General features: G+C 37.0%; 1 protein-coding gene across 1 annotated transcript in view; it reads left to right on the top strand.

Moving 5' to 3' along the window:
- The first annotated feature begins 804 nt into the window (after positions 1–804).
- LOC141594348 (cytochrome P450 72A397-like) overlaps positions 805–21047 on the top strand; it is a 41842-nt gene continuing 21599 nt past the window's right edge. Inside the window, exons 1-2 of the mRNA XM_074414426.1 lie at positions 805–1069; positions 5829–6046. Coding sequence (XP_074270527.1) covers positions 805–1069; positions 5829–6046 — 483 coding nt within the window. The remainder of the gene's footprint in view (positions 1070–5828; positions 6047–21047) is intronic.

Here is a 21047-nt window from a genome sequence, read left to right as displayed (position 1 = left end):
TAAATTATGTTAGGAAATGTTTAATGTATGGAGATTTATTATTGGCCGTTTTTATCACGGGAATGAATCATCTATTTATTATATTTATAATTATAATATATAATGTATAATGTATTGTTTTTAATGTATGATTTTATTATGCTCATTTTGCTAATATTATGCTCATGCTCAATACTCAATGATAAACTGCCAAAGAGATGAAATAAATCCCCTTAAAGAACATGGGTTGCTGCACACATAAACAAAATTCTCTTCTCCTAAAAAATAGCGACCAATGAAACGCCAAAGAAAAACATGGCTTTTATACTATGTAGATGTTCTTTTGAACTTAATTTCAACTAACTTTAGTAAAATTACTATTAAGGTAAGTTTTGGTCAAATTTGTTAAGCACACAGTTGAGTTCAACTCAACTATTTAGTTCAGATTAGAGTTAATTTAAACTCTATAATAGTTTAGCTAAGTTCAATTCAATTCAAATGAGATGTATTCTGTTAAGTCAAGTTCAAGTCAACTTTGTATTAGTCGATAAGAAAAATATCTTATTAATTCTGATCATATCCTTCGCATATAGGATAAAATAAGGATTTATTTATTGGTTACCATTAAAAGAAATTAATTGATTATTTCATAATCGATTCTTACCACTAATGTATATCCTTAAACATGGTTAAATATCCACGAGATACATTATAATTTATAGTAATCAAACCTACATTTACTATATATAATTGCACAATTTATTTATCCTCACATAATTTTTTTTTCAAAAAAACAGAGAGAAAATTCAGAGTGAGAAACGGATAATGAGCTACATTATTCTTACCATTTTGTGTATTTTCATCCTACAATACATATGGAAGACAATAAATTGGGTGTGGTTTAAACCAAGGAAAATAGAGAAACTACTACGACAACAAGGGCTAGTAGGAAATACCTATAAACTATTGTATGGTGACCTCAAAGTAAACTCCAAACTGAGACATGAAGCAAGAGAAAAGTCGATTCCTTTTACTAATGACTATGTTGCTCGTGTTTTCCCTTTTTTCCATCAACTTGAAAACAAATATGGTTAGTAACTTCTCTTTTTTCATTTTGCAAATACATAAGTGATTTTATTGTCCACTACACAAGTAAAGGTCAAATCAAACTTACTCATAAACCAATATAAATAAATAAATTGAATATATATCGAGTGAAAATTAAATTATGTTCATTAACTTACCCATGTAATATCATAAATATAGGGTACCCACTAATTCACGGAGAATATGAACTAATCCACGGAGAACATGGGTGACATATTCACAGGGAAAAAATGGGTGACATACCCAAAACATCCTCTGTGTGTAATGTAAAAGTCTTCTTGTGGGCCCCACAGGTCAACATATAGGTAGAGCTGCACATCGGGTCAGGTTAGTGTGGGTCGGACCGGGCTGGTGGAGACGGAGCCCGAGCCCACACCACTTGCTGAGGATGTGCGGGCTGGGGCGGGCGGGGCTTGAGAAATAATGGCCCTAAACCGACCCGATTGGGACAAATGGGCTAAAAAAAGGGTGGGCCATGCGGGGTGGGGTGGTGTGGGCTGGGGTAGAGGAAGCCTGGGACCAGTCTAGGTATAGGGGCGGGCTGTGCGGGCCAAGGGAACGGGTTGGTGGGCTGAGGAAATATGGACCCGGTTGGGCGGGTCAGGTTAGTGTGGGTCGGGCTGGCCCGTGCTGGAGTCCACTTCTACATATAGGGGGTATTTTGGGAGATTCTCCGTGTCAAAACATCCCGTGTATTTATGGGAGTCTTAAATATAGGAGTGACAATTAAACATAATTAGTTTTAAACCCGTGAAAATCACGGGCTGTTTTATACTCCGTAGTTAGATGATTACCTTTAAGTTAATATTCCATATATTGTTAATAAATTTAAAGTCATAAGAAAGTCGATATTATAAATGTAGAATACAACAAATTAGAGGTTGTTATTTGTACAATTCGTATCCGTATTATGTTAACTAAATGTAAGTTATGAGTTTAAGACATGACTAAGATATAAGCCTCTCAAATTTTGACCCGATCCGGCCTCATCCATTTTTTCCAGGGTTAAAACTCGAAAATATTGAGATGTAACCCATTCGATATGGAACCCGAAATAACCCGTTAATTTAAGTGAAGCCCGACACAAACACGTCGACCCGTTGAGTCAAAGATAACTAAAATAATTTTTATAAAAATATTAATATTTATTATATAATATATTTAAAAAAATAATTAAAAAACTAAACATTGAATATGATTAAAAAATTAATATTAAATACACTTTAATTTTTAAAAGATATTTTTTCGATCTATAAAGACGTTAGATACTAATTGTTGACCCGCATTTTGCCCTAAAACCCGACTTATAGCCCAGATTTGAACCCACCATACCCGACCTATATGTTCCGACCCGCCCAACCCGTTTGAGATATATAGATAACATAAAGGATATATAACCTCACTTAAATGGTGTAAAAAATTATTGGGAAAATGATTCAAATGAAGCCTGCCCTTTTACCTCGTATACACATTAAAAAGTCATCGGAAAATAATAATAATAATAATAATAATAATAATAATAATAATAATAATAATAATAATAATAATAATAATAATAATAATAATAATAATAATAATAATAATAATATATTAATAATGCTCGTAAAATGTATTCATAAATTATAGGTTAAGAAAACCACAACTATGAAACTGTCCATTTTTGTTAATAAAAAAAATATTCAAGTTTATTATTAAATTAATAAAAAAATTTCTTTTTATTTAATGAGTTAAAAATTATAAAATAAGATGGTCTCACACCATGAGACAGTCCATTTGTATAAATAAATAAATATTCATTTAATGTTAATAAATAAGTTGTCTTTTCGCATTATAGAACAATCTCACAGTATAAGACCGTCTTAATTTAATAATTAATAACAACCACAATAGCTGATGGAGTAATTTTTTTTTACCATTATTGTAGTTTGTAGATTTAACATGGTTAGGAATACGTTTGTTTTTGGGAAGACTACCATCAGTATAGGAATTTAAAATATATTCTGTAATTTCGGTTATAAATTAGTTTTAGAATCATATATTCCGTAATTTTGCTTATATAAATATATTTCGTAATTTTGCTTGAAAGAATATCATATAGCTATAGACGTATAGTAAATTAGTTTATAATCTATTTTTGCTTAGATATTATATTTTTATTTATTATTTATTTTATATGTTTTTATAATACGTAAAAGATTATATGGTTTTTAAAGATATATTGTGTAAGAATTTATATTTTTTAAATTTTAAATTTTAAAAATATATTGTGTTAGGATGAGAGAGATTTTCAAAATGTATATGAAATATATGAAATACACACCGAAATATATATTTAAAATATTTTATATGTTTTATAAAGATATTTTATATGTTTTTTTAAAGATATATTGGGTAAGAATGGGAGAGATATTCAAAATAGATATGAAATTAATGAATATAGGAAATATACACTAATATTTTTTAGAAAATATATTATCATATGTTTACCATATTTGTGTATATATCATATTTAGCATGATATCATATGTTAGTTTTAAATAATCATAGGATTAACTTTGTAAGTGTACTTTGCTCAGTAGTGTTTTAAATAATTATTGTTGGACTATTTTTTTTTCATAAGCTAAAGAAATTAGATTGGTTGAAAATCAATCTATATCATCCTTCCAGATGAGAACGGTAAACGAAAATCAACGATTTTCAAAATATCAAAGGTAATATAATAAAAGGGCATCAACAAGAAACTCACAAATTCTCATCAGGAAAAAAATCTCCTAAAAATGCAGAAAAAGAATTAAAAAATAATATTACAAATTAAATAAACAAATTTTAACATTGTAAAGAGGAAACAACATAATTCTATAGAAGAAACAGAAAGATCTCATGGGACCATTCATTTAGGAATGAGAACTATGTCGTTCAGGTTTCGATTTAATCTAGTTCAAAGATGATGAAACAAACCTAAAGCATTTTTTAAATCCTTTGGATTTACTGATAGTCGTGAAAATGTAGGTGTACTATTGTCTATTCAGGAACTACATGTGTCATTTTACGTATCTTTGCATGGGTCTAAATTTGGTGCAGTAGATGGATAAGTTAATACTGAGACAAATATGTAAGTCAAAATATGTATCCATTGATACATTGATTAGTCAAATGAGGTAAAATGTGTAATGATTTAGTTTAGCCTAAATTCATTGGATCTATTATTATCGAGTCAAGATATCAAAAAAAGATTTTATACTACCAATATAATCTAAATTTAGTACCATGGCGGACGCAGCCTATATTTTCTGCGCTATAGCCCTAGATAAAATACTCCCTCTTTTTTTTATATATGACTTTCTCACATTTCGAGACACTTCCTTCTCTCTTCAATATCTCTTAAAATATACTCCCTCCAATTCGCTATAATGTTCCCTCTTTCCCGAAACGGATTATTCAAGTAATGTTCCCCTTTCCTTTTTTAGTAACTTTTTCTCTTATTTTATTCATTTCTCTCTCCTATAATCAAACCCCACACAACTCTTTTACTCCTATTTTATTACTTTTCTTAATGTTTTGGCCCCACAACTCCTTATTTAACTCCTATTAATTCATCTATCTCTCCTAACACCAACCCCACATTTGTCCTTTATTATTTTATAATCATCTTTCTTAAGTATTGTGCCATATTGATATGGGAACATTATGATGAATTGGAGGGAGTAAGACTAAATATTATGATATGTATTCCCATATGAAAGAGTTTTTCGTAAAGAATTTAATGGTACCATTTTTATATTTTTTGAACAAATATATTTTTATAAATATTAAAGTCAAAGACTTACCTCGTAAATGCAAAACGTCATATATAAAGAAATGGAGGGAGTATCAAATAAAAATAAGTAAACTAAGTTCACAAAGTTACAATGTAATGTGTTGTCTACAGCCAAATGATTGGGGCTCAATCCCTACTGGAAGCAACTTTTTTCTAATTGCTTATTTAATTCTTCTAGCCATCATTCATTAATACCCAACTTTATTTATTTTGTATTTTCTATAATTCCCAATACATGAGTCTTCCCTAGTTTTTATTGTCAATCATCACAAACTCCAATATTATGTATTTGTCTTTACCAAAATCCTAATTAAATAGAGTAATTATTACTTATGTTATATTTTCATCATTATAAGTGTTTGATTTATGAAAAAATCTTTTATTCCCTAATTAGAACTTTTTTTTTGTAAAGCATGCTTTTTTTTTTACTTGCTAATCTTTACGAGATTGTCTTATCATGCTAAATTTTAATGGTATTAATCACATAAGATTAATTAAAATAGTTAATATTCGTCGACGTCTCAATAGAAAGGTATGTCACGAGGTTATTTTTTTTAAGCCAAAACGTTTTGGTAGTCTATCATATTAGCCATAGATACATTTCAGTCCTGACTTAGCCCGTGTTAGTACGAGTTTATATCTTTGATGGGAAATTCTTAGGGCATTGATTGTATCACATTTTAGCAAACTCTAATTAAACAAAATATTCATTTTATTTTACTAAAATTACGCTTAAATATTAAAGAAAAGGTGTTAAATCTTATTATTCACAAAAGTTGAACCTAGTGATTACCCTTGGAATTTCAAAAATTTCCAATCACTAACTTACATTTGAAATCTTATCTAATCCAACTAATTAACCTCATACTCCAGGTCACTTATTGTCTAAATTTTAACGAGCAACATTTTCCTTCTAAATATGCAGGTGGAATTTGTTTCTCATGGATGGGGCCTACACCTTTTATAAATTTAACAGACCCAATTTTATTAACCGATGCCTTTTCTAGAATGCACGAGTTTCTGAAATTGCAGCCCAATCCACTAGTTGCTTCACTTGCTTGTGGACTTGCTCATTACGAGGGTGATAAATGGGATATGCATAGAAAGCTACTCAACCCAGCTTTCCAGATGCACAAACTAAAGGTATATTTGACATTTTAATTATGTACAATAATTTATTATATAGTTTCTCTTTGAAAAGTTAAGAATGATTAACACCTAAGAGAGGGAGGGGGTGAATTAGGTGTACCTTTAAAAAAATTCTCCTAAACTTGGTTATATGATAACTGTGTGCCATTTACTAAAGAGCCTCTAGCCAAACCTTCCTTAATAAATAGGGATGCTACCATCTCGGTTGCCCGAGATACTACAACTTTATTAATTAATCTTTTAAATGCTGATCCAAAACTAAAACCAAAAGTAACTATCTACGGTGTCATATACAAATACCAAAACTACGACAGTCAGAACTAAGTGAACTCAGCGGTGACTCGCTCCCTCCAAGGACCGCAATCAAAGCTCGTAGCAACCTCCAACACCTGATAAGACTAATTGCTCACCATTTGTCGACAATATCAAATCAATCACCGCAGACACATTACAGAAAGGGAAACACAACACAATACCACACAAGGTGAGTAACAGCATATGAAAGAGACAAAACTATAATAACACACAGAATACATCATATAAAACAATACTATCCTCCATCACCCGTACTCCGTAACAATCTGGGGCTGAACCGCAACGTAGACCACAATGGTTCCCATCGCAATGGGTAACCAACCCCTGTCGATGCCACACCGCAGCATTGGTCATCAAAATTCCCGCTCATCACAACGAGTGATCCCAACCCATTAATGTGCACATCTCCCGTGTGATGAGAGTCGCAAGGGACGAAACATGGGGGTGAAACAATCTCCCGATATGGTTCCAAAATATCAATTCCAGCTCCTCCAACGTTCCTCAATCTCAAAAACCATGATAATATAATCACAATGACAAACAATCACAAAAATACAATCAATCACTAACTGTATTGAGTAGGGAAATCCTACCATTTCGCAATCCATTTAATACTGCACTGAACTGAAGACGTTATTCTGGTGGAATACCCTCTTGAAGAGGTTCATTGATTGGCTTAAAATATGACTAGTGCTTAAAGAGATTGAAAGTACTACTCATATAAACAAAGTGAATTTTCTTTTCTGGTTATCCATGCGAAAGAACTACACAGTTAAGCGTGCTTGGCTGAGAGTAGTCTTAGGATGGGTGACGTCCTGGGAAAGTTTCCGGATTGCGCATGAGTGAGGACAAAATGTGCTGGGAAGGACCCATGTTGATCTGTGGCCAATGTACATAGTCTGGCGAGTTAACGTGAGTGACTGCTCCCGACCCATGGTTTGAGCCGGGGTGTTACTAGTGGTATCAGAGCAACCCTTCGACCGTCAGGTGAGCCTGTTGTCACGTCTTAATTTCTCGGGTAGGGAATAGACGTGCGCCACTCGTGCCAAGGCACACGACTTGGTGTGAGTCAGGCCTTTGAAGCCAAATCACTTGAGAATATAAAGAGAAAATAGCAAAGTAGAAGAGAAGTGCAGCGAAAAGATTGAATATTATTGATAGCTTACAAGAGTTTGTACAATGCTTTTATAATGCGGAAATAAAGATTACAATATCGAAGGTTATGTGACTATTTGTGTGTGTGTGTTTGTCAATTGCGCGAATTTATGAATGTATTATGAATGAATCAAAATGATGGCCTAAGGCCTGTATTTATAGGCGTCAATAAGTAGCGGTTGGGATGAATATGGGCATCCTTTCTAATCTTGGTTAAGGGCATCCAAGTGGGATGTATGGAACGAAGGGTTCGACCTTCGTTCCCCTTGGAAAATGGCGGCAAAGAGAGGGAGAGTGAACCATTGTGTCCCCTTGGGTTTTGGCGCCAAAATGGATGGGTAAGGACGGTGTAAATGGTGGTTAGAGAGGGAAAGGATAAGGATGAATAAGGGAGATGTATTGTAGTTATTTAAGAGGGTGTATGTGTACAAGGGACTTAACATATGGCCCTTGGTCACATCTCTTGGCATACTCGCATCTCCTCGGCATATACGGACTTGTGGACTTCATAGTAGCTTGTCCAGCTAACCTCAACTAGGAATGAGTTAACTAAGAGTGAGCTGAGTACACTTGAGTGAGCTGGTCGTGAGCTGGATTGAACTATACGTGAGCTGTCCGGAGCTAGTATAAACTTTGAATATGCTTGTACGCTTTGTGTGAGCTACCATAGGCCTCTTAACGCATCACAGAATCTTGAAATAAGCGAACCGTGATATTCTCCCCCACTAGAGCGGTTGACGTCCTCGTCAACTCCTAGTATGGCGTGACCATATCTATAGATAGCATGTTTATTCGGCTTCTCATGGCCACGCCTTCCACCAAGGTTAAGGTTTGTTTGAGGTTAACCCTTGGACTTTGTTTATGATCCTCTTGTTGGTTTGCCAAGGGGTTTTTTCCTTGTTGTTCTTGATTCTTACGTTCATGCTTGAACTTGGACCTTTGATTAATACTTGTACTTGAACGTGACTTGTGCTCGATTTTCCCATACTTTGTCGTTCTTTTGCTTTTCCTTGCACCATTGTCCGTTTATGGATTCTTCTGGCAACTGGGCAGGCTCTTATGAAATGATTGCCTCCACACCCGAAAAATTTGCCATGCTTTGGTCCTTTCTTCTTCTCGGACTTCTCTTTTTCTTGTTTGAAGTCCTTCTTCTCCTTGGGCTACCTACCTTTCTGGAGATCTTTAGTTTCTTTGGGCTTCCTTTCTTTAGAAATTCGCATTACTTCTCTTTGGAATTTCATTGATTTCTTCACTCGAGGTGTGCCCAGAATTACCTCTAATGGACGGGTCTCTTGTCATGACAAGTCGGCAAGAGAGCCTTGTTGGACCATCTATTCCTTTATGTTCATGTCAAAGGATCGTTGTTCGATGTTGAGAATGAGTAGACTTGGTGTCCATCTCCAAGATCCTACTGTTCTTAATAAATCAGCACCAAGTAATACTTCATTGCTTTCGACGTCATCAATCATAAAATCAGCCACTCATTTCCAATCTTCGAGTTGAATAGGCACATCATAGGCCATCCGACATTCTATATGTTTCAAATGTCCATATGGTTTGACGGTAGGCTTGACATTGGAGTAACGAATACAATCTTGTGCGGCTCTTTTGGTGGTAAGGACGTTGTGCAACGACCTTGGATCTATTGATATTTTGGCTTCCATATTTTGAATTTTCCCTTGAGTTGTCCATAGGTAATTGAATGGTAAAACCTAACTTACTTCTATGGACATCTCGGGGATTGGTGCTTCTTCATTGAGTTGTCCTTGTGTTGTATCTAGGATTGGTGGCGGTTGGACATTTCTTCCTCCGACTTGCATCTCATCGAACTCCCCTTTGTCTTTCCCAACCTCTTTTGTACCCAAGTCTCCAAATTTTGAGTCTTCGGCAGTGTTTGGCTCTTCTAACTTTCGATTGATCATTTCGATGAATTTCTTGTTCACGGGACACTTTCGTAGGTAATGAGGCCCTTGACGTACAAAATATCCGTCCTTGGGTACATCGCTGTCATTCCATTTGGGTCTTCCAAATGATCACTCTTCTTGTGGACCATCGGTTGTCCATCGCGACCCCTTTTGTGAGTTTGAAACTTTTGTAGATACGTTCTTTTTTTAACGCTCCGCTCTCCTTAGAGTCTCGATCGCTTTTAGTGTTGAAAAACTAAGATTCTTACTTCTCTGTGCTTTACTTGAAATCAGAGGTATCCATAAGTGGCCTTCAATCATAACGGCCTTATTCCCGATAAATGTGACTGGCAGTACGGCTCAGATGAATTATAGCCCCAAAACACAAGCGTGGTCATCCATAGTTACCACTGTGAAATCCACCGGTCTTTCCCAATCCCCGACGTGGATTGGTAATCCATTGGAGGTTCCCTGGATGGGTATAGACGAGCATTTCACGGCCTTCCAGGTGTCGGGTTCTTTAATATACTTCATACCCAATCTCACGGCTACTCTTTGGTCATGAAATTATGAGACGCACCAGTGTCAAGCAGAGAGAAAATGGGTGTGTCATTTATCCTTGCTTCAAGGAACATTAATTCACTGTCTTTGGTAGGCATGAAACCTTCCTTGGGTGTTGATCTTTTGTGTACACCAGCGTCCCAGTGTTCTACAGACTTTACCTTTGGTTCCTTGGACATGCTGTTGAGCAAACAACGCACTCCTTCACGGGCTTCGTCATCAGACTAATCCTTGTCCGCATACGCCTTGGCCATGGCGTTCAGATTATGCTTGCTTGGGCAATTACGGATGAAGTGTGGTCCTCCACATAGGAAACAATTAGGTTGTCCCCTCCCTGCATTGGTCTTCTCCTTGGACTTGCCCTTATCACGGTCCTTGGATTCAAATGAAGTCCTGCCATTGTTTGGCTTTGAACGATTTGAGGTATTTCTTCCTCCACCGTTCTCAAATGAATTCTTTGAGAAACCTTTCTTTGGTTGGCTCAATTCTCGTATGGTGACTCGGCAACAACAATAGCGTCACTCAAGATTTTCACACCCCTACGCTTGAGTTCTTTCTCGGCCCAATGTTGAAGACCGTCCATGAAATAGAGAAGAGATAGATGTTCAGGCATAACTTCTACTTCAAGTAGGAGGGTAGTGAATTGCTTCACATACTCTCGAATAGATCCCGATTGTTTCAGATTTCTTAACTTCTTTGATGCGAGTTCTGTGGCATTATCTGGATAAAATTGCTTTTTGAAATCGGCCTTGAACTCGTCCCCTGTACTTATAGTACATATATTACTTTGGATGTCGATCTCTCTTCTCCTCCACCATAATATTGCGTCTTCATTTAGGTACAACGTTGTAGTGCCTATTATTGTCGTCTCGTCCGTTTTAAGGACGTTCTGGAAATAGCGTTCCATACTCCACAGAAAAATGTCGATATTCTTGGAGTCTCGCTCGCCACTATACTTGGAAGATTCCAAGATTTTCACCCTTGGGGTGTCTACCCTTCCTTCGCCTTTAGTTCTCCTATCATGGAGAGAAACAACTTCGGCCCTCAAATCGTCAACAATCTTCATGAGATTGTTGATCATACCAATTGCTTTAGTTACTTGGGAATTTGGCTTATCATCTTCCAAGAATGCAAGTCTTTCATTGACTTGCAACATGGCTTCACGACATGCGCCAATTTCGCCCTCTATTTTTCCAAAGCGCGCCTCTGTTGATGCCTTCGTATTCTTGGCCTTTTCGGCCGTGGGGTTAACTTTCGCTCCTGACATTCTTTCGTTAGTGATATCAAAATAAATTGATGGAAATGACATGTGATTTTGATGTGAACCTTGTTCTTGTAATCACGTTACTTGGCATAAACTTGGTTTGGATACCACATTTACTTGATGCAGATTTTGCATGAATTTGGTGTAAAACTGGCTCTGGTAACCAAGTGTCACGTCCTAGTTCCTCGGGCGGGGACTAGACGTGCGCCGCTCGTGCCAATACATACGACTTGGTGCGAGTCAGGCCTTTGATGAGATATCACTTGAGAATATAAAGAGAAAATAACAAAGTAAAAGAGTAGTGCAGCTGAAAGATTGAATATTAATGATAGCTTACAAGAGTTTGTACAATGGTTTTATAATGCGGAAATAAAGATTAAAATATCGAAGGCTGTGTGACTATTTGTGTGTGTATTTGTGAGTTGAGTGAATTTCTGAATGTATTCTTAATGAATCAAAATGAAGGGCTAAGGCCTCTATTTATAGGCGCCAATAAGTGGCGGTTGGGATGAATAGGAACGTCCTTGTTCCTCTTGGTAAAGGGCATCCAAATGGGATGTATGGAACGAAGGGTTGCGACCTTCGTTCCCCTTGGAAAATAGCGGCAAAGAGAGGGAGAGTGAACCATTGTGTCTCCTTGGGGTTTGGCGCCAAAATGGATGGGTAAGAGGGGGTGGGGTGTATTTGGTGGTGAGAGAGGGAAAGGATAAGGATGAATAAGGGGGTGTATGGTAGTTATTTAAGAGGGATGTATGTGGACAAGGGACATAATACATAGCCCTTGGTCACATCTCTTGGCATAGTCGCATCTCCTTGTCATATACGGATTTGTGGACTTCATAGTAGTTTGTCCAGCTAACCTCAACTAGGAATGATCTGCCCTTACTAAGAGTGAGCTGAGTACACTTGAGTGAGCTGGTCGTGAGCTAGAGTGAACTATATGTGAGCTGTCCGGAGCTAGTATAGACTTCGAATATGCTTGTACGCTTTGCGTGAGCTACCATATACCTCCTTAACGAATCACGAAAGCTTGCAATAAGCGAACCGCAACACTGTGGTCTGGAGTACCAAGGTCACCAACCTAGCGGGAGAGGATTCTGGGTTTGGCTTGGTTGCGGTTAGATGATGTCAGGTGCAACGAGGACGTTGAGTTGTCAAGTTGGGGTGCGTAATACTCCACTGAACCGAAGACGTTATTTGGGTGTGGTACCCCCTTGAAGAGGTCCATTTATTGGTTTAAAATATGACCAGTGCTTAAAGGGATTGAAAGTACTACTCATATCAACAAAGTGAACTGAACTTTCTTTTTTGTTTATCCATGAAAAAGAACTCCACAGTTAAGCGTGCTTGACTAAGAGTAGTCTAAGGATGGGTGACCTGCTGATAAGGTTTCCGGGTTGCACATGAATGAGGACAAAATGTGCTAGGAATGACCCATGTTGATCAGTGGGCCATGTAGATAGCCTAGCGAGCTACCGTGAGTGACCGCTTCTGACCCATGATTTGGGTCGGGGTGTTACAATCCAACCACACACAAGCCATCAATAGCAATTGTCCATAAAACCGTCGCCTACACATAATAATTGTATACCATAACCATAAACCTTAATCAAAGATCCATAAGAACATTAGTCCCCAAATCTCAATCCTAGGGTTTGGTCACAAAAGAAACTAATTATTAACTTAGATTAAAAACATACATGGAAATATTACTAACGAAAGTGAAGATCGAAACCTTAATCCTATGATCGTAACGAATTTTCTTACATGGATCAATAGAAGGAGAAGAAAAGGGTTTAGGAGAGTTTTAAGAGATGTTTATGGTTAAAATGTTGATTAGAAACTGATTAGGCGACTTATAAACTTTTCCCTTAAACAGGAAGATGAAACGCAAATATAACCCTTCCAGACCGGCCACTCGGTCGACTTGCTCACACCACTCGGCCAAGTAGCACCTACTGAGTGACACCAAGTAAGAGACCTCCCAACTCCCAAACTCACACTAAAACTGTCATACTCGCCCGAGTAACACACACTCGGTCGAGTGTCCCCTTTACTCGATCGAGTGTCACAGTACATAAATACGGAATATTACAGTCTTCCCCCCTTAAGATGAACTTCGTCGTCGAAGTTCCCATCTGCCTCTACACCAACTAAACCAACAACGCCTACTTTAACAACACAACCCACAATATTGCATCAACAATAGTTTAGCTTACCAAATTCCATCTTACTTGAAACTACCATCAACACTGGTACCAACACACCGCCAACACTCTCTTACTAACATACGTGTCACTAACAACTTCAATACCAATACAATCCACCAAGCAAGAACAAATACCAAAATGATATGTTACATTCTACCACCCTTAAAATGAATTTCGCCCTCGAAGTTTGCTCACACTCGTAACCATTACTACCTAAAACCGTCAATACTATCCCGATCACTATATCTACAACATTACTCCATATCTATTCATTTCAAATACGTAATACCAAGAGCACAACCACTACTTTTAACGATATCAAACCATAAGTCCATCCTTAGTTCCACAATGAAGGCTTAAAACCACAAAGTATACTGCAACATGCAGAACTATCAAACTCTCACTAGTAGAAAAAGAGCCATTGAGATCGGTTATGTTGCCTTATCTACATCGATTTTGTGGCGATGTTTCTAGGGGTGGCATACATAGTATTTTTAACCTTAACATCGGTTCTAAAACCGATGCTAATGTTATATAATTTACATAGTTTACTAGGTAAAACCGATGTTAATAGCATTTAAATTACATAAGTTTATCTGTAAAACCGATGTTAATATCAACCTTATTTACATTATTTATTGACTAAAACCGATGTAAATAGGTAATTTTTTTATTTAAAAAATTTACATTTGAGGCGTTTTAATGGGGAAAACCCCTCAATTGAGAGCTTCAATCAATTAAAAAAATTACATTTCCAAAACCAATAATTTATAAACATACATTGTTTTGAACATAAATATTCTTAGATTTACACTTAAATAGATACATGTAGAATACTTCTGACTAATTAATGATAGTAAGATAGAAAATGAAATTAGAAAACTAATATAATAGTGTAATTCTTCTTGTTTGTTCCTTATATTTGAGCTCCTTCTAACTAGCAACATTGTGTCGAGTTTTCATCCTTAACTCTCCGTGGCTTGGGGGGGCAATTTGAAAACAAATCAATGTTTATTTGAGCTCCAGATGTACAATATAAGAAATTACTATTGAGAAACATATATATCTTAAGAGTACCTTTTGTGTTGTGAGAATCACAAATAGATAAGTTGTTACTTTATTTTAACTCATTTGAATTGGTAGTTATCTTCACATTTGTAATTATGAATTGAGATTTTATTACCCTTGGTCTATAAAAGGAGAACAAATAAAATCTCTCAATACAAACTTTCTTTGAAGACAAGATATTCCAATAATACAAATGAGGTCAGAACACTAGAACTATTCTCAAGAGAATAGTTTACTGCTATCGATACTCGCCTGCTAGGCCTCAAGTAAATGCTCTAATGCAATTGTCTCTTTATTATCTCTGTTACACACTTCATTTTTAAGAAAAGAGATTTATAAAATGTGCAATAACAAGAAAAAAGAACTATTTTCATGACCCGAGTTATGCAATGCCAATAAAAGTATGGCAGCAGGTGGAATGAGTATAAGGCGGAGTGGTGCCAGAGTGAAATAGCCAAGTCAATATTCCATACAAATGTACGTAGCAGCCAAGTTCTGAACAATATGATTAAAATTGATCAACAACTTAAGGTGTCAGTTTTAACCTTGTGAATCACACTATACACGTTAAGCATTATAGAATAGTAGTTTGATTATCTTAAACCTGATATTTAGAAGAAAATGATAAACGCATGAGATAAAAAAAGGTGTCAGCTTTAACGTTGTGTAAACCAAATGCAATTATAAGTAACATAACATCACTAACTTAGACGTCCTTGATATACCCTACAAATAAGTAACAAACCATCTCGGTTAGAACAATTATGTGACAAAAATTCTGTTTCTAATGAGGGAATAAAAAACAAAAATCATTCACGATCCTGGATCAATGGTTGAAATGAAGACATTTTTTCTCATCTGTTTGTCTTTACATAAACCTCACTATCATGTAATTTGCCAATTAGAGAATAACCACCTCTTTAGATGACCAACACGAAGCTTGAGTGTAAGACCAAAAATATTCCCTACTAGGTGAGATCAGAAAATATGACACTCATGACAGCCTACAATGATGCATAACTACTAAAAATATAGTACAAAGACATGTATCACTAAACACCAACAGCACATAATCAAACTACACCAATACATAATCCCTCAATATTATTACGCAAAGCGGTCATCTGTGAAAAGAAAACCAAGAGAAATACATGGACATCATGCTTAACTTGCTTGAAACCTTTTAGAACTAAAGACCACCTACCTTGCATTATCAATATGGAGACAAAATCAGTGAACTTAATAAAAGTATTGCACAAAATAGAATTAAGAGATCCGAGCAATGCCCATGAATATCATCTCTCATTCTCTCAATGTAAAGGATCAATCATATCATATGATGAGGTAGCTAAAAAAGGTACAAAAATTAAAAAAAGAAAAATTAAAAATATATACCAGCCTATTACATCCAGTAATTCCAAGCATTTATATGTCTCACGAGGACCTTTCACAAAAATAGCGTCCACCTATATAAAGTAATATTATAAAAGTATGTAAGTAAGATGTAAAGAAATACCATGCATATTCAGGCAATCTCACGTATATAGGAAACATGGTAGATTTTTATGCAAAATTTTCCCGCTCATATGTGTTATTACTTTATACGTTTGAGTTCTAACAGTTCTGACTGGGTAAAACTTAGAATATGTGAAAAAGGAATGAAAGATGCAAAAGACGTGATTGCCGACTTCCACTATCCCTCTCTTATGTTTCTGGCTTATTTACATGGATAAACACCAAATAAGTATTTTCGACCTCTTTGCCTATACATTTTCTTCTCAGGGCAACTAACCATTAACATACTCCATTGATTTCCCATGAGCTTATTCCCCTGCCTTTTTCTCTTGCTTTTCGGGTAAACAATCACGAATTTATTTCTTTAAAATTGTAGCTGCTCCATATCTTGATATCAACGATCCATGGATAACAAGATTCCATGTAATTGATAGTCTCCTATTTGGGTTTTCTAATCAAGTTTAATGCATGTTGTTTATTGCATAAGGCAACCTTAATATTGGAATTTTTCAATTTGGTTGTCTAACCTTAATATTGGAATATATCAATTTCATTAAAAATATCTGCCAGCCTGTCCCTGGAGCACTATAACTTTACTCCATAAAAACGTCTTTAACTAAGGCACCAGATGCAACCGCCTTGATGGACGTAATAATCAATCCAAACTTGATAGTTAACGATTTCAAAATTCACTTACCATTTGTATTAATTTACATAATCTTCTTTGAATGTAAACCTTTATATCCCACGAGTCAAAAAGCATATCTCAAGAACCAGAAGACAAATAAGCTAACAGGAATATTGATAATAGTTGGGCCTCAACTATCACCTTAATGTTTTGGTTGAGTTGGTTCATCTATCATGGTATCAGAGCCAGTGTGATCGAAAGTCACGGGTTCAATCCTGGCAACCTCAAAACTCCTCAAAAACGCGAAATGGAAACCCAGCACACGGTACGGAGGAGCTGCTGCACAACTAACCACTCTTCAAGCCCAACGGGCATTTGAGTTAGGGAGCGTAATAGGAATATTTATAATATTTGGGCCTCAAGAATCACCTTAAGGTTTTGGTTGAGTTGGTTCATCTATCATAAGCAAGTGATAACCATAAGTCAGTCAGTCATGACTGTTCTGATTATTGTGACTCAAGGGTAAATGCACAACATAGATAACAAGCAGTCTCCATCTTTTAAAGATGAATACAAGTCAGTTAATTGGAAATGCATACCTGCAATTGACACAAAGAACACCTTCCTAATTATTCCCTTGTTCTGCACAAAGTCAGACCAAAAGAAGCAACAAAATGAAAATCAGCGTCTTAATTTTACAATATTGTAGTTCAACAGAAAACAATAACTTTGTGTAGTCAAATTTAGAAACTAACGGTCACTAAATACTATGTTCCACAAAGAATGAACAAAAAAACATTGTGCCTATACAACAAGCAAACAACAACCCTTTTTGAAGAAATTTTCCATCTAACCTATCTCATTTTCTACGTGATAACAAAGTATCAACTACGTGATACTATCCACGCCATGACTCGTGATAGACTCGTCCCTCCAAAGCACCCAGCTAAGCTCCACATATCAACACTTGCTAAGACTGACTAGTCACCATAATGGATCAAGGAAGACACAACACAAGAACAAACACAGGCAACACCACACAAGGATAGTAATTGAAGAACAACATAAAACACAAGGTACAACATACACAAATCCAACTACACTTGCAATTATGCACCACTCATATGACTACCCGAAGGTAAAGTCCTGCCAGAATATCCGTCGCAACAAATATTCCGGAGCGCCAGTAGGGGACCACGGTCTTTCCTACCTAAGCCCCGCTCATCTTTACTGAGCGAAAACCCATGTTCCTTAATGTGCACATCCCCTATTGTGGCGGGTTCCACAAGGGGCAAATCAAGAGCGTGAAGCCACTCCCACAAGTGACTCAACTCAGCCGAGGGCGCACCTCGCAAACCACCGACACACAACAACAACCAAATTACACTATCAACAATACCAACACCAACTAATCAACATAACCGACATACCAAGCAATCAACAGTACTGAATAGGAAAAACCTACCTTTAGCAATTCGCAACAACACCGCATATGACCGTATGACGATAAGCAACCACCATTACCACCTATTACAAACAGTATGAAAAACCCTATTACGACCAATCACAACCATAACCAAAACTAAGGAAGACGATGATGATGATGACTTACCTATGCTCAGCGTCCCGGCGACAAGACCGCTACCCGACTCATGCTTCCCATCACCATAGTGTCTCACAGGTCAAAGGGCTTCAAGGAATAAAAGTTATTGAAGGATAGAGATATATCGACGATTAGGTTTAGGAGAAATGAAATGAAAACTGATTTTAGGTTCACGACTTCACGATTTATATTTTACCACGAAACTTCACTTACTCGATCAAGTGACCTCTACTCGATCAAGTCACGAAGCTACTCGATCGAGTAGCCTACGCTTGATCGAGCCTCCTAATCCTAAAGGTTACTATGACATAAGATCGAACTAATAAGGCTTCCATAGGTCTAGACATGTGTCTAAGGTCAGACAACGACGGCCAACGGGTCCCTAACGGGGCGGGTATTACAGTCTTCCCTCTTAAAAAGAATTTCGTCCCCGAATTTCAACTCATCGTCTCACACAACTCAAGGTGTAACAGGAACTAAGGTCACCGACGATAACTCATCCCGACGAGAATGATTTTAGCCATTCCCAACTTTCCACCCAATTTATATACCGACCACTCATCATCACCATCTACTTCCGCAATTATGACCATCAAACACAACTTCCTACCAAGTCATCAACCACGTATCACACATGAAAGGACACACTATCACAGACTGTTACTTCCATTTACCAACCAAGTCTAACACCGCACAATTTCATACACCATCCACATCATACACATTTGGCACTAATACTCTACTTACTCATGCAACAATTACTTATTAAACACCCAATGTACGTAAATTATTAATAAATTATTCAATAAATGATTCAACACCCATCTAAATTATTTAAACAACAACTTATATTACACAAAAAATTAAATTACTAAATAAATTTACTTAACAATTACTTACATTACTTTCCGCCACCAAAGTTGAAATTTAATCAACATAGAGTAACAACACCGAAAACTTTGACCAAAAAATTACAAACTTTTACCGATAAATTACTCAAAACATAATTTTTTTTGCATTTTTCCCCATGTGACATTACACTTCCCCTCTTAAAAGGAACTTCGACCACGAAGTTCAACTTCAAGACGAGATATAAAACATTACAAGAAAATAAAATTGTCATATAATCTTGACATTACAAGATGATCCAACACATGATGAAACCAACAATTACAATCTAGCCTCCTTTGACATTACTTGTATAACATGTATGCATATGGGTATACTAAATAAAACAACGCACAAACGATTAAATAAACGCAGCGTTACCAAACCAATATATGTGGAAATTATTTTAACTGTTTAGGTGACATTACAAAAACTTGGTTACTCAATATAATTAGGTTTGAAATTATTACCGACAACGATATAACGTAATCACCGTTTAGAATGATGCTCAAGAAATTTAGTTAAGCACATAGGATTAGAACTAGTATAAACCGTCTTGACATAACATGTATTACAATACAAAGCATAAGAATGTGATTACTAGTCATGAGAACGAAATATATTACCAACAAGGTACTCTCATGATGTCAACCATTACATAGATACGGATTAAAAGCACACCTGGGGCACTCGATCGAGTCTAGGGTATGTAGGCTTACTCGATCGAGTGAAACATACTCGATCGAGTACTTAGAGGTCAGAACACTGTCTATATGGTCCACGACAGATACTCGATGGAGTAACTGCAGGTCATAATGCCCTCCACATACAACGCCAAGCCAAGAAAACATAAAAAATCTCCGGGGTCTCATCCTCGACATCTCATACCTGCATAACAAGTCCATAAATTCAACAAAATACGTCTTATGGCCAACTACAAACCAAAATAAATCCAAGTATGATCAAAACAAATGTAACCAGGATCATAAGTCCGCTAACAACAATAACAAGAAATCACTCGAGGTTGCCACCTCGGTCCTCTTCCATTTCCTCATCTCTTCCTCCTCCTCCAGATGTGTCAGCTCCTGACGTGCCTCCTCTTGTGGTCGCTCCTGTACCATGGTCTCCTCCTGCTCTCCATGGCGCAAGACATATGTAGGGATAGCTCTAAAGGACTCCCCATGTGGTCGGGTCCACTCCTTAAGAGTGAAAGACTCTACTATCGTTCCCGACACCTCGCCACCAAACTGGTTGGGCCAAGTTGGTGCCCACACCCTGCATATATTCGATATCATGAAGGTTCCAGAGCACTAAGGCGTTGTACACCCTCTCCGTGAGCTCACTCACCTGCATCTGGGGGCTAAAAGAGGAAGGGTAGCTTGGGAACTTGTTCCATGGTGGACCGGGCTGTTCTGGCTGAGTCTCTCCGACCATCTCTCTCATGCTCCTAGTGCCTCTCCCCACCTTAGGTACCTGGTCCGCTGGTTTAGCCTGGTCTCCCCCCACCGGCTCAGACATATCCTCCAAAAGGTCGTCTAGGATCAGATAGGTCTGACGGGTAGGAGCGGGCTCATCATCATCTGAGTCCGATGCAACCACAACCGCAGTCAACGGGCCAGTCACCAGAAGATGGTCCGGGTCGGGTACTTTCATCCAACATCTACCTCTCACCCTCCAAGCTAACCCACTATCTTCCAACACCCTCGGCCACTTCTGGCAGATGAAGTAAGTCTTGTTCATAGTGGGAATAACCGGAACCAAGGGTTTGAGCGCTGAAGAGGCCTAAAAGCTAGTCAACCTCTCTGCTAGATGGGTGGCAGCAGCACCAAAACTGAGGTAACAGGTCGGAGACTTGCCCATCAAGGCCAAACTGGCACACACGAT

The sequence above is a fragment of the Silene latifolia genome, chromosome 8 (genome assembly GCF_048544455.1).
Source record: "Silene latifolia isolate original U9 population chromosome 8, ASM4854445v1, whole genome shotgun sequence".
Lineage (NCBI taxonomy): Eukaryota > Viridiplantae > Streptophyta > Magnoliopsida > Caryophyllales > Caryophyllaceae > Silene > Silene latifolia.
Note: the sequence above shows the minus strand (reverse complement) of the source record. Positions and strands in the feature narration are given on the sequence as shown.